At 42.0% G+C, this 22,258-nt stretch overlaps 1 protein-coding gene across 1 annotated transcript; it reads left to right on the top strand.

Annotated features, from left to right (window-relative positions):
* The first annotated feature begins 3,172 nt into the window (after positions 1-3,172).
* LOC119653646 (neuropeptide FF receptor 2) lies at positions 3,173-20,522 on the top strand. The gene is made up of 4 exons (XM_038058461.1): positions 3,173-3,405; positions 3,467-3,590; positions 12,830-13,141; positions 19,715-20,522. Exons 1-4 carry the CDS (start codon positions 3,218-3,220, stop codon positions 20,387-20,389), a joined length of 1,299 nt encoding a protein of 432 aa, XP_037914389.1. The 5' UTR covers positions 3,173-3,217; the 3' UTR covers positions 20,390-20,522.
* The last annotated feature ends 1,736 nt before the right edge of the window (positions 20,523-22,258 follow it).

Genomic DNA, 22,258 nt, shown 5'->3' with positions numbered 1-22,258 from the left:
ATTATTCAATGCGTTAATGCTAGTTAGGAGTTGTAGTCATAGTCTCCTCCTCCTTTCCAAATCCCACACATTCTCCTCCTTGTGAGTAGCATTTTCAATTGCGGAGGCTGTGCCCATGGATCTACAAAGAATCGAGCTTCTTCTAAACGGGTCTGTCAATTGAACAAGTTCTACTCCCTCCCGTGCGTTTGTAATATCTGATGCGACAGTAACCAAGGTTGCAACTACTGAGGCACTGAAGTCATTGAATATCGACGGCGGTACACGCCCATAACACATCCGCTGAGCGTTTCCTTATTCGCGTGAAGGGACGCTCTTGATACGAGATTTGGAAACTCCGCACTATCTGTCTGTCACACACATTTTCTTCGAAACGCTTGCGTCTATTGACACCAGATTTGACGAGAAAATGGGAATACATGCAGTGAGCAACATGGTTCTACGTTAAGGTTAAAACGGTGGAGTGCTCATACATGCAAATAGGGGTATCTGTTTTTTTTTCGATGAATGTAGTCGAGTGGGGTATCAAATGAAAAGTCTCGACTAGTACTTTCCAAAGCAAACCAAAGCAGTTGTTGACATTTGATCTAAGAGGGGCTGGGTGGGGGGGGGGGGGGGGTGAAGGCGGGACCTGGAAGTTTATCCTTTCTGTGCTGAATTCATTCTCAGCAACTACTAACTAAAAAAATCTGAAAACAAGTCGGGAAACTGGAAGCTAGCCACTTCAGGTATGAAAAGTTTTGTTTATTTCTTATGTAAATATATTTGAATGCAGAAACATCCCATTTGTACGTAGGCCGTAATTTATGTGTATATTCAGTAAGACCAACTACTCACTTTAGTGTGATACTGATATTTCGTATTTTGGGTTAAAAGCAGCAGGATAACTCTCAAGACCATTCGACATCAACAACGGTCTACGACAAGGGGATGCCCTATCATGCGTCCCCTTTAACATGGCCCTGGAGAAGTGATCCGTGATGCTGAGGTAAATGCAAGAGGTACGATCCTCTTTAAGTCCACCCAACTACTGGCCTATGCTAATGATATCGACATCATGGGAAGAACCACCCGAGACGTACAAACTGCCTTCCTTCATCCAGACTGAGCAGGCGGCGCGAGATCTTGGGTTACACATTAATGAATGCAAGACAAAGTATATGGTGGCAACATCAGCACCAAAAACCAACCAACCAACAACATCGACTCGCACTGGTCAAACGGGAAGAATAAAGATAGGAGACTACAACTTTGTGACCGTTGATAATTTCTCCTACGACGATGATATCCGCACACGGTTGTTGGCAGCCAACAGAATCTATTTCTGCTTACAAAAACTGTTTCGCTCGAAACGTCTCATCATAGGGTCAAAGCTCTTACTCTACAATGTACATGTATTCCACGAAAACTTGGGTTCTTAGCAAGAAAAATTGCGAACTCTTGGCCGTGTTCGAGAGAAGAATCCTCCGAAGAATTTTTGGCCCCCTACATGAAGGTGGACGATTTCGTAGCCTACATAACGACGAAATCTATAGCGATATCTTGACCGAGAGGTTGTGGGTAAAATCCGGCTCAATAGGTTACGGTGGGCGGGTCACTTAATCCGTATGGATGAGGATAATCCAGCCCAGAGAGTCTATAAGGGCAATATCTATAGTAGAAAAGGAAGACGAGGCAGACCCTGCTTGAGATGGAGCGATGGCGTAGGCCAGGATGCCAAACAGCTTTTAGGGATATCGAATTGGTGGACCTCGGCGCAAAACCTGGAGTTCCTTATTAAGGCAGGCCTAGACCGGATACCGGTTGTTGCTCCGTTGAGGATGATGATTTTGGGTTGCAGTAAATTCACATTGAAAAGTCAATTTTGGGCCACTGTAACTTTATTAATAATAGCGTGATTTCAAACTTTGGGATATCGTGCTTCATACTGTAGTCTACATTACTGAAAATTTGTTTAGTTCTATGGTAAACTTAAGGCGGTTCCAGCCAATTTTCACAAAACATTGGAATGTACTGCTACTAACTTTATTTAAGCAGATATTGATATGGAAAGTATTTTGAGGCCTGAATACCGTATAGGGGCAGCTTCATGGTTTTCTTCAGAGTTTTCGGTTGGGCAGTTTCTGAGAATGGGTCCGATCAAGAAATGATCACTTTCGACCCCCGTACTCCTCGCGTTTCCAAGAAATGTCAAAGCTAAGACTAGCTTCGAAAGGTACTAACCCTCCATTTGATACCCAACATGCATGCGACTATATTCGTTGAAAAAAAAATGTACACCCCCCTTTAAAGTCACAAAACTGGCACTATATGGTGCCTTGTTCCGAAAATACCCTTCATACCGAATAGAATTAATAGCAGTTTACCCCCTGGAATTTGTCATACGATCATCATGTTTTGCAGTTTGGTGAAGACCCCACTATAACTAACAAAACTTTGTTTCTTTTATGCAAATTCATTGCAATCTAAGATTCTGAAGGTTAGTGCCACACTAAAATGAATAGTATGACATAATATACACAAATACATTGTAAACCGGGTAAAAATGGGACAAATGTCTACGAAGATGTCCTTATTTAAGAAATACACAAAACTTTTCAAACCTAAAACGTTCTGCTTCCGGTTTCTTAATTTATTATTTACTTAATAATTCATTTTTAGATTTCGCTCTTTTCTCGATATTTATGGAAAAAGAATCAACTTTGGACTTTGATTTTTCAAGATAATAAATGCGTATTATTTTTTCAGTTCGAATAAATGGACAAGCTTTTTCTCATAGTAGTGTACTTTCCACGAACATTGTATCTCACTTCCATTCAGAATGTTTAATTAAAGTGTCTTAGCTAGAATTGTTGTCCGCGGATTTGCTGAATACAGTGAAGACTCTCACCACATTTGCATATCGGTCATTACGGATCCCCTCGAGAAGGTCCATTATCTCTGCCGACTAGCATTGTATCTATTACGAGGACAGCCCACTACGCGCTTATCTTTACAATCTAATCGTAACAAGATACTAATGGATCTGATAATGCACTGCCAGATAGCCTTCAGTCCATAAAACGCTAAGACGAGCTGTTTTCGGATTAGTTGAATTGCATACCCGCTAGGCGATAAGCAGAAAACCAGTAATTTTAAATTTACAGTGAAAGAAGTTGAAAATATGCCATCTTAAGTGATGAGTGAAATGTTTTAGTATTATAATTGGTTTAGAAAAATGAATTCGAGTGACAGTGCAGTGGTAGAATCGCATCCCTTATCCCGTGATGCTGCTCCCATTATTGTGATTATGGAGCTAATAAAGCTCACAGCCGACCAACGAATCATTTTTTCGGTTTTCGTGTTTATGTTTTTAATATGTGCGATCATTTCAAATACGGCAACCTTATTCACAGGAGTTAGAAGGTTGAATTAATCGTTCTGTGGAGTGATTAGAAAAATTAATTAACATACTTACTATTTATAGCCGAAAGATACGACCATTCTTTCGAACGTGTTTAATTTGCTTAGCAACCAGCGACTTACTAAGTTCTGTATTTTCCGGAGTAACATATCTATCACAGTATTCAGGATCATATGTTCAGGTTTGGGTGAGTTTGAAAGTTTCAAATAATTATTAATATTAAGATCAGTTCCCCAATTCTATGAAGCATACAAAAGGAAGAACCAAATTCATACATCTCAATGCTGAGAAAATACTCGCAAGGCCACAATCCTCGTAGGCAACCCGCACTTATCAAATTGATAAGGATGAAACCTTGCTGCGAATAACCCACCCAAAGCCACAAGTTTTGAAATATGACTTTGAAGGAAATTTAATTACGAGGTGTTTACACATATTATGCATGCTTGTCTGAATATGGGGAGATAAGGAGGACAGGCGTACGTGGGGAGTTCCACTACTTGTCAAACATTTTCATTATTGTTTGTATCAAGACTGGTAGTTGGTATCTAGGTTTGATGGTAGAGCAACAAATGGGGGTGATACGTACATAGATATGGTTTATCGTGTTATTCTAGGAATTCGGAAAACGTTTTCTATTTGAAAGCACGTGCTTGATCAAAAACAAAAAATAAAGGGATAGTGGGCTTTGATATACTTTGATTGAGTAGAAATTAGAACTGTTAACGCGGATGTCTAAGGGCAGTATAGGTCCTCGGACGAAAGCGCAAGTTGGTACTGACGATAGAACGCAAAGTTTGGAAACACCTGTTAAACTAACAGCAAAAGCTTTGGCATCAAATCCTATCTCCATCTTCACGTCCAGATCGCTACGAGTTCTTTTTTACAGGAAAATTACAGACAACAAAGGGATGAAGGGTACCCTGACGCGCCCATAGATGGGACAAACTATACTAACTGGTCCTCCAGGAGCGTGCATTCCCTATATAGACCAAAAACTGCTCAACAACTACCCAATTTTTGTTCTTTTCGCTGAAATCATTCAACTGAAAAGAGATGCGTTGGACAGGTACCGGTTTCCTGGAGTTGGACCGCTACGTCATATATTACAGCGACCATCCAATAAAGTATACACCTAGGGTAGGCTTCCTCGTCAGCCGAAAAGTGAATCCTACTCTTATTGACTTTGAAAACATAAACGAACCGTTAAGCGCTATTCGTGTGCAAGACCAATTTCGAAACATAAGAGTCATTAACATTCTCGCCCCCACTAAGAATACTTTAGAGATCGATATCTCCTACGAGTCTGAGGAACGAACCCTCGAAGCCTGACCCATATATGATATAAAAATTATACTTGGAGATTTTAACCGCAAAGTTGGACGGAATCTTTATTGTGGCGAGACGTCAGCTCCTTTGCTTGCCCAAAAATTACTAATGACAACAAATGATCGTTGGAAGTACCTGTTTTTCGCGTAAAGGGATCCAAAAGCAAACATGGGTATCACTAGATGGGACCATTTTCAGCCAAATCAACCGGGTGCTGATTGAACACCGCCACCACTCAGTCATGGCGAATGCCAGGACCTATAGAGAGGTCCAATATAAACTCGGACTACTATCTCGTTAGCGTGATGCTATGGCCCGAATAAAAACACCACCTCTAATCCCCTCAATCCCCTCTAATCCCCTTCAGTAGGATGAAGCCATTAACATATGGATACTCATCCTATCGAGAAAAAGAGGGAAATAAAATGTTGGACCCTACAGTACAAGATACATCCCATTGCTCCAATATGAGTTCAGTATTTTGAAGAATTGCTCGACAACCAGAATATGTGTGATTTGGAGACAAGGAGCATAGTGGAAACGACCAGTGCAATTCTGTCGAAATACGGATATCACTTGCAGTGATTTCATCGACTTGAAGCCCGCCTATGATAGTACACACAAAGAAGTACATTTAACAATATGCGACATTTCCTCTTTTTCTCCCGTTACCTTTCCTAATATACTCCTTACAATTTCCGAATTCCCATCTCTACATTCATTTATATTCAACATTTAAAATCATGAATTTTATTTATTAAAAAAAACTTAATAATTGGTAACCTTCCCCTAAACCCTAAAATTCATTTCCATTTTAACCAATTCCAAATTGTAAATAATAACCCTTCTCTACTATTGTAGACCAAATATACGTTGACCCTTCTGCATGCACATAAACTTACCCAGGTTACATATTATTGAATGCAAGCACAACGGCTGATACGGGGGAAGTACATGCGTCTAGTCATGTAAAAAAAATTGATGTAATGTTGACTTCAGCTGCGCTGGCTTGGAATTTAAATTTCGGTAGAATCAGGAATTAAGGGCATTCTCCAATTTGACGGCTTGAAAATGCCAAGACGGGTAAGGGACATCGAAGGACGCGCCTCATAGCACATTGATTGCGGATCTCATCTGCCGTGGATCTTCCCTATTGACCACTACAATCGGGTTTGGAGGTTTTCGGCTCCACTCGCGTGGACGAGCGGTTATTTTTAAGGTTTTATGTAAACACAAAACCTTATTAAAATCGGTTTACTGTCTGTCTGTCTGTCCGTCACACGCATTTTTTTCGGAGACGGTTATAGCGATTGACACCAAATTTGGTAGAAAGGTGGGAACTGTGAATGCTCACGCATATAGTGAGTTACATCCTTTTATGATGAATTTAAGGGGGGGTCCCCATACATGCAAAAGGGGGGTGTACATTTTTTTTCATCAAATATAGTCATGTGGGGTATCAAATTAAAGGCCTCGGTTAGTATTTTTTGAAGCCGGTCTTAGTTTTGCTTTTTGTTGAAAAGGTGGGGAGTGCAGGGGGTTGAAAGTGGTCATTTTTTCAACGAACCCATTCTCAGGAACTACCAAACCGAAAAATCTGGAAAAAATCAGGGGGCTGCCACTATATGGTGTCTAGGCTCCGAAATACCCTCCATATCGATACCTGTTCAAAAAAAGTTAATAATAGTATATTACTATAATTTTTAGTAATTGACAGGAAAACCCCCCTTAAGTTCACCCTAGAATCACAAAATTGCAACAATGTAGGCTACAGTATAGAGCATGATCCTGCTATATTTGGTGAAAATCGCACTATTACTAACAAAATTATACTAGATCAAATCTGTCACTCCTCTGCAAATTCAAGACTATGAATGTCAATATCACTTGAAAGTGGCTATTTTCACATAATATATGCATATTTTACGTGCTACATACTAATGGGACAAATCTACACCCAAATCTCTTTATAAAAGAAATACACAAAACCTTTCATACCTGAAGCGTCTAGCTTTTGGTTTCCCGACTTGTTTCTTTTTTGTTTCAATTCCTATCTAGCTCGCGTATTGATCTTTCGAGAAGTTCACGAGAATTCCCATGTTTACTGAATTCTTACGCTGCTGTGAGGACCCATGTATCGGTAGAGGATACAAGGATAAGAAGTAAGGGATCGAAGTATTCAAAAGACCCTCCCACATTCCCAAGCTTGGCTAGCATATGAGTATAAGACAAGGGGATGCACTATCATACCTCTTTCTAAACCTGACCTTGGGAAAAGCGATTCATGATTTTATTATATTATAACTCCCACCGGCACTATCTTCTAAATGTCCATCCAACTACTGGCTAATGCTATGAATTTTTCGTAATAGGGAAAGCAACCGGATATTGACAAACTGACTTCATCCAGCTATGTGAGAAAAAGAAAACCTTACAGGGCCCGCATCAGGACGCGAGACCGTTGTTAGAGATATTGAATTGGTAGAATTCGGTGCAAAACCAAGATGTCTGCAGGGGTTTAGACCGGACGGATGAGATTGAAAATTCTTTAAAGAACGCTGACCTTCTCCAGGATCAGCAAGAAAGTGAAAGATCATAACTGATCGCCGCATGTTTTCTCTCAAATGACTTTCCAATGAAAACGATCAACCTGTGTCTACACCAATCTTATTTGGGGCGGTACTTTCAAAGCCTTTCGTCTGCTTATGATGAGAGTGTTTTTTTGGATTTGTATATGTTTGTCATCCCGTCCACAAAGATATCAATCTGCATCAATTCCAAAATGCCGAAATCCTCAACATCTGTGACCGTCCTAAAAACGGGGCAAATGTTTATGGCAGTTCTCCTGCCTGACTATAATAATCATTGGTGCAACAATCCAATTCGATCAGGGCCTCAAAGTGTGTTAGAGGACTTCATTCAAGACCGTAATGGTACACTATAGGATCACAGCATCCTATAGATGGCAAAGTGGTCAGCATTGCGCTCGCCCGAGATTATTACCCTGATTTGACTCAAGTACTCATTCACTGCTGAGTCGACTGGTACCCGACGTCAAATCACGATACAAATTTCACTGCCACTATTGAGATTTGAACCGCGACCTTCCGTACGACAGCATAAAACAAGAAGAAGCTCATACCCTGACTTTAAGCGGTCTACAAGTGTATTCCGCATCACCCTTGCCAAAGCCATACTCACACTACATACTTCATAGAACACTCTTAAAACGGTAATGAGATGCACTTTCTTCTTTTTATTTCCGAAAACGCATGCGTTTTTTCTTCCCGCTAGTGCAGCGTTTCCAAATCAGTTTTATCAGCACTGATTTTTTTTCATGAATATAACTGAATATCCTATCGTGAGTGCATTACAGCCACAACCGGTACTATTTTGGTGGCGTAATCAACTCTCGTTACCTCATCTTTCATTGGAAGCAGCTCTCGCGAAGATAACATGCTCCATCAACGGTGACATACCAGAGACTACTAGCTGTTTTGTCAGTTGCATTTGCAGTAAAAGCCAGTAACCAATTTGACCTCATCCATGTGTGTTCTGGTTTTAAGGAACCCATACTGACATATGTAGGAAGAAAATTCGAGCCCTGGGAGAAAATTATGCGAGCAATTTTTTCCCGAGTTGACAGTTATGCAGGCCCCCTATTTCTATTCTGGTTTCCCGAAAACACCGGCCCCGGCTTTCAACGGGTGAGTGCAACCTATTGTAGACTATCCGCATCTCACCTCCATTTTCCCTTAATCTACGTCCCCAAGGGTCCCATTCTTAGTTTCTTCCTATTCTCGTTTTTAATTAATGATTTTTCTTCCTTACTTAATTGGCGTCTCAATACAAATGGACTTGTTTTGTGCTATTATATTTACTCGCCTCTAAATATAATTGCCTACAATCAAATCTGGGCCCACTGTTTTGTTGGTCTGGGCAGTATAAGTTGGTAGTTAATATCGGCAGGCTCTGTCCGTTCGTTTTTTTTTTGTTTTTTGTTAAAGTGTCCTTCACCGGCAACTAATTATTACGTGGATGTTGTGAGGATCTTTGTGTAACCTTTGAATAGAAACTTCGATTTGATTTGGATATTGGCATTCTCGGCCGAGCTTACGAAATGACTGGTTTCATTCTTCAGTATATGGTGTATTTGAATAAATAAATAAATAAATAATATGTTTTCCCCATAGTGTCTAGAAGAAATATGGCTCGTCTAGATTTGACCTATTTGCTATCTCGCAAACTTAAGAGCTTTATCTAGTATGTGTCCAGGCCCAGAGCTTCATATATTGTCATATAATCTGCTGCCGATTCTTAGCGGCTATTCTCTATTTACTACGCCAATAGCCAATGCTCCCCACTTGGACACCACCTTATCGTAGTGGGAGAACCTGTAGCAGTTTACTACTACACTAAGGGTGTCCAAAATATGAATATGGAAACGAAGGATAAAAACTCTCCGAGTGGTAAGAAGTCACAGACTTCGAATCTGCCCCCGGCCGAAGCGCGGATTTTGGAGGCCACCACCACATTCATACTCGCCTATAGATAAATCTGTAGAAGGCATGCTTTCTGACTCAGTGGAAAGCCTGCACTTAGTGCCTACGGCGAAGTTAGCCAGAAAGGAAAGTACGGTAACCCTCAATTCGAGAGAAACTGCAAATCCGACTACGGTCGGCCCGTCCGCGGTACTACAGCCCAAATCTACCCGCAAACGGAAAAGAAAGGCCCGGCAGAAGGGAAATTGGGCCACTAAGGAGGGGAGACTACAGGCTGAATCCTGCCTGTCAGAACCTTCTCCTTCATTTTTACCGGGAAGAGCGGAAGAACGGGAAGCTGGTGATGGGGACGCTACTGGTTTAACGCCAGTGTGTGGAAATGGATCCAATCGGCCCGGACTCCGTGAACCTGGGAACGCCCCAAGCCAGCGGAGAAGAGAGCACTACGAATGAAAACAAAGCACCATGGAAATGAGGACATGGACGTGGTTGTACCACTAAGCGCGGTAACGTCCAGAGAAATCGGACGTAAGGAAGCGGAATCTCCGGTGGAAGGTGGGGATAAACTAGAAACTCCGGTAAGACCCACACTGGACGCACCAGACTCTTCTGTTAGCGGTAATGCGCGCAAGAAGCTTTATTGTGCTCCGCACCAGGGCTTATATCCACGCGTCTCGCGGGAATTAGGACAATTTAGCATCCTCCGGGAATGCCTGTGGAAAAAAATGCTGGAGCCTGGAAAGAAGCCACGATTTAACAATCAAGGTTTTCTCCATTTGGAGTGCATTGATGAAACTGCCTTAAAGTGGCTCCAGCAGGTAATCCCAACTTTGAGTTCCAGCGGTCGGCCCAAGTTCACTATTGTGAACACTGAGCTACGCAGGACAGAACATGTCGAATGTTGGTTACCGGGCCCTCGAAGGAAGGCAGAGGACATCATCCGCATGCTGGTGAACAGAACCCGGGCATGGCCTTTGGACACTGGAGGGTAAAGTTCATGAATGCCAGGAAGGACAAATCTCCAAACGTCTGAATGTGCTCCGGGGAAGTCACCATATGATGATCCACTTTTTCCTATATAGACTGAAATTCAGTCATATCTGGAAACCGTAGGGCATCATCTCCATTTTGAGGGCGAAGAACAATGATGGTCTTCGACTCGCACAATAAATAGCAAGTTGCAGCATCTTCGGTGCGCTCTCGCACAATGAAGCTGCGCGCGGAGGATAGTACATACAGGGGCAGAACCCTCGTATGGGGGCTCGCACTGGTGAAGAGACTACAGAGTGAATCCTACCTGCTAGTAACTTTTCCTACACCTTCCAAGAAACAGGCGGAACGAGGGGAACTGAGAGACGTGAACGGAGCTGACTTGATGCCAGTTCGAGTGATCGAATCTACGCAAATCGGACACCGCAAACCAATTAAGGTGCTAAGTGGAAAACAAATGAACGCTCTGCGGGGTGAGATGAGATCTTTTATGGATGAGAACATGGGAACTGCCGTACTTTCAAGTGCGGCTTTTCTCAGAGAAATCAAAGATGAGGGGATCGAGTCTCTGGCGGTACACGGACTACGGATATGCTTCTAACTGTTTTCAATAACACAATAGACTAAGTTTATGTCGAAAAACATAAAGATTGGTCAAATCAACCTACAGCACGCCAAAGCTCCAGTCTACCTATTGGCAGCGAGAATGACAAAGCTACAGGATTTCCCCTACATCTTTCTGGTGCAAGAGCCGTGGATTCGATTTAACAGAATCTGTGGCATTGGATCAGTAAAGGGGACTAGGATCTTCTACGACGAAAGATCCATAACACCGGGAGCTTGCTTGAGAGGAAAAACATCATAGTTGCCTCCGCTTATTTACGCTATGATTCTTTGTATCCTTCCTTAGAGATCTGGTGGCGTATGCAGAATCAAGTGGTCTCGAGCTCTTAATAGGTTGCGATGCGAATGCTCAACATATTTGTTGGGGCACTAGCAAATGCAATCCAAGAGGAGAAAAGCCATTCGATTTCATCACTTCAGCTGGCCTTATGACTGCAAACGTAGGGTGCACCCCTACGTACGTGGGACCCAGAAGAAGCGAAGTTATTGACCTAACAATCTGTACCTCAAAATTGTTAGAGTTGATTACACACTGGCAAGTGCTAGACTGTTAGATCACCGATATCTAGAATTCAATCTGACTATTGTGGGCGAACACTCTGCAGTACAAAGACGGAACCCTATCTATGCTCTCAGTCAGGTCGTTTCAAGAACTTCACTGTAAAAAGTTAGCATGATAAAATTAACTGTAACCGACTCTACTCTGATTACCCAGGCACTCAATTTACCATTAAATTACCCCACCATCAATAAAACACATCAACAGGTTTATGAGAAGAAACGCCTCTCTCATAAATTTAACGATAAACTGCTGGACAATTGGCAAAACTATAAGAGACTTGTGACAATTAAAGAAATTTGGATTGACTAATCAAAAACAGGCTCTAACGCACGCAAAATTACACCCGATTCTGCTCTATTAATGATAAAAGAGGTAACTTGCTTACCAATCACAGACATCAAAGATCGAGTACTCTGGTTCAATGAGTTCCTCAGCTGTATTATTAAAGAAGGGAAAACCCCAATATTATATATTATGAATGCATTTAAATTTGAAATGATAACCGCATGCAGCACAGTCTACCACTGAATTTGGAGAAATCACAGTTTTTGATAGAAAACTATAATGAAATTGACACGATCATTGGCAGCGAAAGCAACCTGCCTAGAAATCAGCGATTCAGATACCTCGCACCGTGCTGTCAGCTAATACTAAACTGCGTCATGCAATTGCTGCCCCTATCATCGCAGCCTGGAGATAGCTCGAGAGCTGATGCCCTTTGTCCTGGATGAACTGGTGAACGTTTTGAACTTAAATCTAGCTATCTCTGGCGTGATTGGTCCTTTCACCGCTTTTAGATCCCAGTGCTGTATTGCTATTAAAAACAATGAACGTCACCTTGCGGTTACAGAGATGAAGTTATTGCGCTGAATCAGCACCACAAATGGCTATGATCATATACAAGTAAGGATATTCTTGATCAATTTGACGCTATACTCATCGTGAAGACGTTGCTAAAAATGGTCTCGGATATTGCCATCATGTTACTCTCCCATGATATCTCGACACCAACAATTGGTCCGAAAATTCAAGTCGATGAGAAATGACTCAAAGGTCGACCGATGCAAGTATAGCTTGATAAAATAGACGGTGAATTGAGAACCTCTCGGCGCCTGGTGAGCCCATTTATGACCGATAGAAGTGGCGAATTGTTCCAGGCGAACCATTTTAAGTATTAGATTTAACGAATTTACTAAATTGGCAGACCCCAAAAAGCCCAACAAGCGCATATCGAGTAATTCGTTAGATGCTGGTGAAACTGGTCGAACAAAAGTTACCCATTTTCCAAATGACAGATAGACCAAGGCACTCTAAGGTTCATTATATATTATGAATGAATTATTCAAATTCTAAACCAAATATATTAACAACTGGCCACGTACTCTACTAACATTTTGTATTTCCTTTGTTTTCTTCTAGAGACTCGGAAGCGTGATGTGTTCCCTGTCCCCATTCATGTCAACAGTTTCCGTCCTCGCGAATAGCATCACTTTGGTTGCAATCGCTGTGGACCGATATTTATCTGTGATAAAACTGATGAGAAACGTATGGGAAACGCGAGGAATATATTGCCTATTTTTTGCTATTATCATATGGGGGTTATCTATTGGCATAGCCATACCAACACTGAACGCCTTCAAGTATATGACAGTATACGCAGTTCAACTGGACCCGCACAACTCCTCCGTGATAATATCAGCGGCAAAAATAGATTTATGTGCAGCCGGTAAAGTAAGTATTCCACATGCGTACACTCGTGTGAAAATTGACTTTTCAGGAAGTTTTGCTATTACGTATAACGAATTTCTCTTACCACTCTGTATGATCTGTCTGTCGATGATTCTATACAGATAGAAATGGAGCTTCGTCAACGTCATTAACGATGCAATAACCGGTGTCCTGTCCTGTCCTGATAAGAAACATCCGATATTCCTAAAGCCTATCTGGTGTTCTAATTTGTGCCATCGTTCCATCTGAGGCAGCGTTTGTCATGTCTTCTTTTTCCACCATAGATATTCCCCCTATAGATTTTTGGAACTGGAACATCTTCACCCCACAGATTAGATTGCCCAAAGCAGCCCCTTGAGCCGAATTTTGTCCGCAACCAAACGCCCGTGACAGTGCGATGGTCGCGTAGGTTGAGCATCAATCTCCCGATCCCGTTGCGTCGAATTCGAATCCAAGTTGTGTTTTTTTAGGAGAGATATAAACGACGCTCATGATACCGCTCATAAATTTCTCCATTACATAGAATATGAACTCGTTCATTCCCTGAACCAGCCCTAAATGCTTTTTGAACGTTGAAGGCTCTCGAGAGTGATCCAATTGATCCAATTATCTGGCTTCACGTATTGGATAGCCTTAGCCTAGTCAGCAGGAATTCCAATTTGCAGGAATTCCAAATTCTTCCATGGTCGTACAAAGTTTTATGCTAGCTACGCTATCATAGGACACATAGAAATCAATGAAAGGATGTTGCAATTGACGGCCATATTGCAGCAGTTGTTCCTTCGACTGAGGCAGAGGAAAAATGTTATCTGTTTCTGAGTTTTCAACTTGCCGATATTTTGGTTGTTGAGCCCATGCAATCCAAAATCTTATTTCACCTTTGTCTTGGCAGAACAAGTGTCGAGCACGACAACAGGAAACGTATTAGATATTACACACAATGGAAAATTAGGAAGCAATAGCAATACTAAATGCACTAACATCATCAAAGCTTCTGCAGGATGGTCTAATGCCGTAAGACTCTAATAGGTAAAACCTGTGGCATGTGAGGTAAATATCGGACGGACCGTTTGCCGGCTAAGGGAACAAGTTATTAGTATTTGAAAAGGATGCTTACACTGAGGTGTTGCGAAGACGTCATGACGTAGAAAGCGTGGCGGAAGAGAAAAACAGCACTGATAAAAAGACTCATAACAGGGGCGCGTAAAACATCATGCCAAAATGGAACATTCTCATTGGCAAGCGGTCAAACAATTGGTGAAACAAGCCTTCGAGGAGGAAGAATCTATCACCACACAAGAGAACGACCAAATTCCGGCGAAAATCACAACTGAAAGATGGTGTGTAGGGTTGTCATGAAGAATTTGAGGGAGCAAATGTCAAGCAGTATTGGATAGCTTTACCATCGTTACAATAAGCTAGAAGATAATAGTGTAAGTTTGCAGAAGAATGGGCATGTCAAACCCCCGATGTAGATCCTACTCTTTATAAGCTCCGTAAGCTTTCTGCCAAGATCATATTCGACTGATTTATAAGCATATTTGAGGTCCACATGGTGAAATGAAATTTACTTCAGTAGCTAAACCTTACTGAACAACTGGGAGAATCAACAACACACAACGTACAAGATGCTACCAAGGCATATGGGCTTAAAACGGTATCCCCATCTATTTCACTAAACCGATACACAGTTAGCTTCTCAAAAGAATAGTTTGTATAGTACATGTGAAACCTAAGGAACACAAAGTTGAGGCAAGACGCCGGCAGACCTCATTGCGGAATCCTCTTCTATGAAATTTTCAGCAACGTTTTCATTCTTGAAGGAGGTAACTATCATATAATAGGTTCTGTAGCTCGCTGCAAATTATCTAGAAGAATTTGAGAAATGCAATAATGAAACCGTCAGCGCCATCAAAACTAGACTGGAAACCTTGATTGCGATGAGATCATCAATCGCAGGAAAGAAATTCCTTCAAAGCTGGTTACATTTTCCAGATTAGACGACTACCTTCAACAATCTATTGTTATTGTCTGATTCTCGAGGAATGTCGCTCTTAAAGGGGGTTACCTCAGTAGTGCATTAGTTCCAGATATACCACCATTTTTCCATTTGATACTTGTTCCTCGATCGCGGTATCCATTGAGTCTATTCTGTGACAACTATTCTATCGCATCTGGATTTTGGGGCCCCATATCAAAACCGAAGCATCGGAATGTAGGAATATTACCAATTTTTAGAACAATAAGTTCTGACCAGGCAACTATCTTTAAAACTCACGTTCGGTGAGAGTCTGGTTTAGACGTGCCCCACTCAAGGGCTTTAGCTTTCAAGTCCCATTGAACCAGTGATTTCCCTTCTAAAGTCAATAAAGGCTTATTTGAAGTTAAGCAAAATCTCTCTTCCCGTATTCTGCAGATCATCGACTTCTTCGATCTTTATTTTCCATTCTCAAGGATAAAATGTTATTGTCTTCCCAGGAATACAAATTGTTTCCAGTTTTTGTCTTCTGGAGTTAACAGATGAGACTTTTGCCTTCATATTGATCACATTTATTTTATCTCGTTTGGTCCGTTCCTCTAGCTCTTCCTTATCTGTAAGTCCAGATATCTTAGCTTGCCACTGAAATAGTTAAGAGACAAAAACCACTGCTTTCGTCCCCAGAATGTTTAGAATTGCAATGCATGATGTGTTCTTCTTGTCAGTATTTGACCCGAGTTCGACAGATATAGCACTGATTCGAATCAGCCGTATAGATTTGCAGCTACCCCGTAATTTTCGGGCTTAGTGCTAATACAGGCCTCTCATGGATTTCCACAAAAAAGTTTACGAAAAAGTGAGGAAGCTCTTGGGAATCAGCAAGTACCTGAAAAACTAACATATTGTCATTCTCGAGAAAAAGAACTTAAAGTTCAGAAGGACGAAATAACCCCCAAGCAAGATCTAACATAAAAGATAACGTTGGATGAATACAGAGGAATAGGCGAAGAAGCAACTAAGGAAGCTAACGTAAAAATTCGCCCAGATGAGATTCTTATGTCCCCCAAGGTCATTCTATCATAGAGGAGATGTTGAACGAAGCCAAAGCTGACCCTGATCTAAAAGGTATAGGCGGAAATATCAGCATGATCGGGGAGACTCAGAAAGAGGATCCCATATTCCACATGAAGATATCCAGCTTGGGCCAAGTCACTGGGTTCCATACCCAGTTGAAAAATGCCGTAGTGAGTACTCATGAGATCTTTATGCAATGCAAGGATCTCTATGAAGTCTCATCCAGAGGAGAAATCTATACTCTTTTGAAAGAAGACTTCAAGTTGGAAGAACTTGGAGACGAATCAATTACGAGATTAAGAAAAACCGATGGTGAAGCTGGTCATAGTCCGACTACCAGCAGTTGATGGTCGTTGGAAATAGATATAGAAGAGATATATTGCTAAAGGATACAATATGGGCCACAGTTACTTATTGTACAAAGATAAACTGGACAACTTTGTTCTCGATGCAACAAGACGAAAGCTAAAGGTGAATTCGGGTGATTTCAACGCGTAGACCCTAGATTGTGAAAGTTGAGAAACTATCACAGTTTTTTAGAAACTTTTGTGAAGGTGATGTAAACATCTATCGGAAAGGCGGATATACTTATTCAGCTCTGTTATTTAAGGCTGATAAATGTCCAACTGAGTCATCCTCCTAAGCCCAATATGTCTTTCAGACACAATGGGGAAAATGTTGGATAAGAGTAACCTACCTTAGATTGGCCCGAATATTTGAGAGAGAAGGTAGTCTTTTTGATCGGTGGGATAGATACCATAAAGAAGAGTAAATCATCGATGCCATGGAATTGGTTACTGTCCTGGTCGAGAGTGCACGGAAAAGTCATTACTAGTAAATACTGAGTGCTGGTGACACTGGATGTGAGAACTGTGCTCAAATCGACCAATTGAGCCTTATGCGGAACTCACAGGTATTTCGTGACTATTGTTGAAGAAAGAAACCTCTACGTCCACTGATGGACCCATTGAATACGTCGCCTCTGCGGATGTTTCTTAAAGCTCAATACTAGGCCATTTAATATCATGTACAATGTTACGCTCAATTTTCTGATTCCGAAGAAGGCGGTTGAGGATTACATCGTCGATATAACTCACAGTTTTGGCCGTAAATCATCTGAAAGCTGCGAAGTTATTGTCTTGCAATCTGCAGGGCAATCAGTACTATTATAGTTTGGCTGGACTGACACTTATGGAGCAAAATACGGAAGTAGTCCGCATCATCCAACGCCGTAACTGAAATTACGTTCGCATCGAACTGGAAATCATATCGCCACTTCCAAGGTGCCAATCCAAGGAGCACATTTGTCACTATAGTGCCCCGTTTTGGTGACAAAAACTGACTAGGACTGCTATTGAAAGGATACGAGCGATAGAATCCACCTGGCTTCAAAGGTAGCCCGTAGCGATCACAAAGACTCGCAACTCCCCGGTCTACCAGCAAAGGTCCACAAAAAAATGTTTGCCTAGTGTCCATAGCACGGCTCTAGCTGGACCTGGTCAATCGCAAAGGAATAACCTTACCGTTTCTCTCTCCTATCTGCGAATTCGATAAGGTAAATTGTAGGGTATGTCTAGTCTGGCGGTATGGTCCCTTGTTGATCAATGTTCGGTGTATGTACTCGCATCTAGCACAAAAGCTTTCGTGATCGGTCCTTATTATTGTAGGACCAGATCCTCCTTGACTTAATGGAGGTGGTGAGCCTTCACCATCTGAAATGCACGGCAGTCAAGTAGTCCGAGTAAATTGCAACCTTCACAGTCGCCAGTGTGACGCCGACCGGTCGCTCTTCCACTAGCAAAATTTCTCTTGGAGCTCAGCTTGCGAGTCGCCGTTGAAAATACCCAAAGTTCCCGAATTATTTCCTCTAGGAAGTTACTGTGGCCGTATAGCTTCAATGTCAAACATCCAGACTCACAGAGTCTGATAGCACTTCACGGTACAGGTTATTCACAATAATGGTCTTGAGGACGGAAGTGTAGGAATACAATCAAGGCATCTGCCGGGCAAGGTTGCAGAATAATAATAGTACCTCCTCATGCGATTCTTTGGGTCCTGTTGACCCACCTCCTATTACTCAGTGCTAGAACATGCCACAACAGAATCTTAGGTTAGGGTGGGGCGTACAATGGCTGTGCATCCAAAAATCATCATTGGCCGAAGCCACCATTTCCTTATGAATTTCCTCCTACAGGTATGAAAACGCCCTAATCTGCAGCAGTGTGGTACACATCTGAACGAAATACAGCCCCAATAAATTTCTACAAGCACGACACAACTCCGTTTTGTTGTTTTTGGAGCGTGACGTTTACTAGCTGCTTTCATCCTCCGTGATTACCGATTCGAGAACCCCAACTGCAGCTATAAAACTTCCAAGCAAGGTTCAGAGTTTTTTCGGTTGGCAAAGAAGTGTTGCCGGACTAGCAGTATCAAGGACTCACCAGGAGATTCCGTCCGAAAGCCCTCCGATTTGATAAGAAAAGATGGGCTCCTTTGTTGCTTGGCCAGAATATTACTGAATCTCGCAGATTTACTGATACTTTCGATGTACTGAGAGTAAACCAGGCTGAATCGCTTCCTGACGGCCAACTTGCACCTCTTCTAGCGAGACTCTGAGTAGCTGCAGATGGGTAGAATAATTATAATCTTACCCAGTCTCTCATTGCACATGGAGGATATCGCCAGTACCTCTGCAGAAAACCATTAGCTCCACTACCAGGGCAAGCTGCAAAAAGCGGGGTTATGAGCGCCTGTTGTACAAGAAAGGTGACCTAGTTCCGCCAAATGATGCAATACCTAATGGTAATTGGGCCGGACAAGGGAAAGCCGGGGGTAATTTAAGTGGGTAAAAGTCCCATCTACCAGCGTATCTAGGCCAGGGTTTTTTGAGGGTCCACAAGCCCTTAAAAAAAATACAAGCAGACAGAATACCAATTTTAATAAGGTTTTGTTTTACACAGAGTTCTCGGGAGGCATTTTATAAACAACAGAAAATTAGAACATAATCTCCTGTCCATATTAGATTTTTATTAAAAAAAATCGCATGCATGTATCAGCTCCTCCCGGAGTTACTTTTAATCCTTCTAATCATTAAGCAAACTGCTCAGTTCCAAGCCGAAAACCATAACTGAAGCCTATTTGAGAAATTGTTGCATATCTTAAACGGCGTAAATTCTGGAAATTTAAAGGAAACCATTAAGCATATGTGTTCGCGTCCATTAAATCTATCACCAGTCCATCATTCAACATTACACCTAAATCAAGGTACTCCAATGCGTGAGTGATTTTTAATAAAATGCCGCAAATTGTGTGTTTAGTCCTGATAAGATAACAATGGCGCGCGTCGCATCGCAGAACTTTGTAGTTGGAAAAATACTCCATGTATCTATTCATTAATGTTTTTGATTAATTTTCCTTATCGTTGACTAGCCTGAAGCACATTGCGTTCAATTGCCATTAGCCTTGTTCTGCTCCCATTACGACCTTTTGAATTGATCTGATGTAAAACCGTTTTTCTATTGCAGGTGGAAAATGCGCGCTACTATATGACACTACTTTTGATCCTCTTCATTCCCATCGGAACTGCCTTCATTTGGTTCAACTCGGTTCTGGCTTGGGAAATATGGAACCGGAGGAAGGCAATGAACCGTCACTCCAGAATGCCAGCATCATCGGCTGTACCACAGGACTCGGGCTCTATTCAGCAAGCAAACAAAACCGTCTCCACTATAATGACGATATCAAAAAGCACGACTAACACAAAGCAGTCGGTCACAGTGGTATCAAACGGACCTGGCCCCAAAAGGACTGCCCCAAGTGGGTCAACTCGAGACGGTCGACATCTTCGGATGTTTTCCATAATTATATTGCTGATGGTTATGTTCATCGTCTTCCGCATGCCAGTGTGGATTTACCTAATTTTGAAATTCTACAACACCTACACAGATCCCGTCCATTGGATCCTTCAGTACAGCTTCGGAATTCTTTCGCTCTTTGGCTGTGCTTTGAATCCTTTCCTCTACGCATTCCTGACCCAGACAATTAATTACGCTAGCATCATCTATAAGAAAGCGCTGGGATGCTGTGGTCTGCGGAAACTATTCGTCCGGGGAGCAACTACCAAAAGTGATGTCGCCATTTCAACGCCAGGATCCCTAGCCGGGAAAATGGAAATTTATATTGTTGCAACGAATAAGTAATTCGCGGTGAAAGCTCGGGTAGAGACATTTTCATTTTTATGGACGTCCCGAGAAGTGGCCATATCTGGTGACTGGAAGAGTTAAATTTTACGTAGAAAAATATTTTAATATATTCAAAATTTAGTTCTTTTTACGTCGAATTAGGTGGAATAAAAAGGATAGTTGGGACGTTATTTTATCATTCCGGACGACAAGAAGTCGCACAAGAGTTAGAATGACGAAATTGGGTAAAATGTAGGCAAATATTTCCAGGAAGCTCTTAGTTAACTTACTTTCATAAATAAAAGGATACGGAAACTGTGAAGAACATATACATATGTATTACAATAATTACCTAAGGTAGCGTGGCAGTTCTAATGACTAAAGATACTTTCTTGGAACAAGGAAGCCGGGAAACGTCTCCATTGCTTTAACTATCTAGCACTTCCAAGGGTCAGAAAGAATCCTCACAGTTTCTCCGCCTCCTCCAGAGTATCGCCGGCACCACAGTTACAGAGCCCCTAATGCGAAGTCTATGGGTGGGACGACTGCAACCTGTTAGTCACCCGATTATGATGACATTAGCTGACCATTATATTACATGGCTTATCTCCAAGTGGGCGGTGATATCAAGGGCGAACAGGAACGGGAAAAAAAGTGGAATACCAAAAAACTAGCCATAATGAGGCCAGGAGTACGAAAACTACTCAACCTGTTGAAACAAACCGGGGACTGGCAGAGGTTCAGGTGATAGATTGGCCTCGCATCAGCTGTGCTAGTCGTGCCGAGGCTCTGATTATAGTCTGCAAATCAATCTGTGTCCCAAGAGGACTCTGGGATTACGCCTAAAAGGCAGGTACTCAAGTTAAACCACCAGAACCTTCATGTATTGAAAACAGTGGAGAAGGTCATAGAAAACTACATTAGAACTAACGTTCGAACGCGAAATCCCAAACAGCTATGTCAGCAAGCTAACGAGCAAGGCAGTCAGCCAAAACTGTCCTGTATCAGCTAATGGTTTCATTACTATAGAAACTAAATAAGTAGCCCTGTGTGCGTTTTTAAACATCTAGCATTAGAAATATGCGCAAGGTAGTGGGAAACACTCTGGATGGGCAGTATTTTAGATTGTAGACAAACAGAAGTACCAACAGATACAAACTCTTTTGTTGTGGACTCTACTCAAGGTTGTCCACAAGTTGGGGTACTCTCACCGTTAATGTGGAGAATGGTAGTTGATGAAATTCTAGGATAAATACTGGAATACAGATCCAAGGTAGCGATGACGATATTGTATTAAGGGCAAAATAAGGGTACCGTATGTAAAAGAATCCAATTCGAATTGAGAATCACTAGTATTTGTTTCAGGCGGGGCTGCGCACCAATCTAGCCAAATCCACCAAAATCCATTCTCAAGGAGGCGCAAACTTGATCACCTAAGAATCATTAGACTACACTGGATTGGACAGCTGCTATGCACCACCCACCACTTCACTTGACGAGGATAAGAAAATGCTGAGCCCTTTGGATCTGGATGGAAGAGGACGTTGGCCGATAATAATAGCAGGGGATTTTAATGAATGGGGCAGCCGGACAACGAAGGTGGGACAACGTGTTCTTATCGAGGCATTCCAGGAGTTAAACGTGGGGCTTGCGAATCTTGGGACCTCATACACTTTCAGGGGTAGGAGCCTGGGGTCTATAATGGAACTGACATATGTTAGCGCCGCTTCAATCGAAAGAGTTGCCTAGCAAGTGAGTAAGAATTGCGCTCACAGTGACCACCAGGCAATCTGCATCGAAATCGCGGGTGAATCGAAGTCTAAAAAAAGCTGCCGCAGACTGTCGGGTGGTTGCCGAGTTAGACAGCGAAAAATGCACTGAATTCTG

Source organism: Hermetia illucens, chromosome 4, assembly GCF_905115235.1.
Source record: "Hermetia illucens chromosome 4, iHerIll2.2.curated.20191125, whole genome shotgun sequence".
Taxonomy (NCBI): domain Eukaryota; kingdom Metazoa; phylum Arthropoda; class Insecta; order Diptera; family Stratiomyidae; genus Hermetia; species Hermetia illucens.
The sequence above is the reverse complement of the archived record's forward strand: the minus strand, read 5'-3'. Positions and strand labels throughout refer to the sequence as shown.

What these genes read in the sequence shown, in the direction of transcription:
- LOC119653646 (XM_038058461.1), top strand. Translation starts at nt 3,218, where the DNA reads ATGAATTCGAGTGACAGTGCAGTGGTAGAATCGCATCCCTTATCCCGT. An exon ending in TTATTCACAGGAGTTAGAAG is followed by an intron (nt 3,406 to 3,466) that starts GTTGAATTAATC and finishes TACTATTTATAG; the next exon opens with CCGAAAGATACGACCATTCT. An exon ending in GATCATATGTTCAGGTTTGG is followed by an intron (nt 3,591 to 12,829) that starts GTGAGTTTGAAA and finishes GTTTTCTTCTAG; the next exon opens with AGACTCGGAAGCGTGATGTG.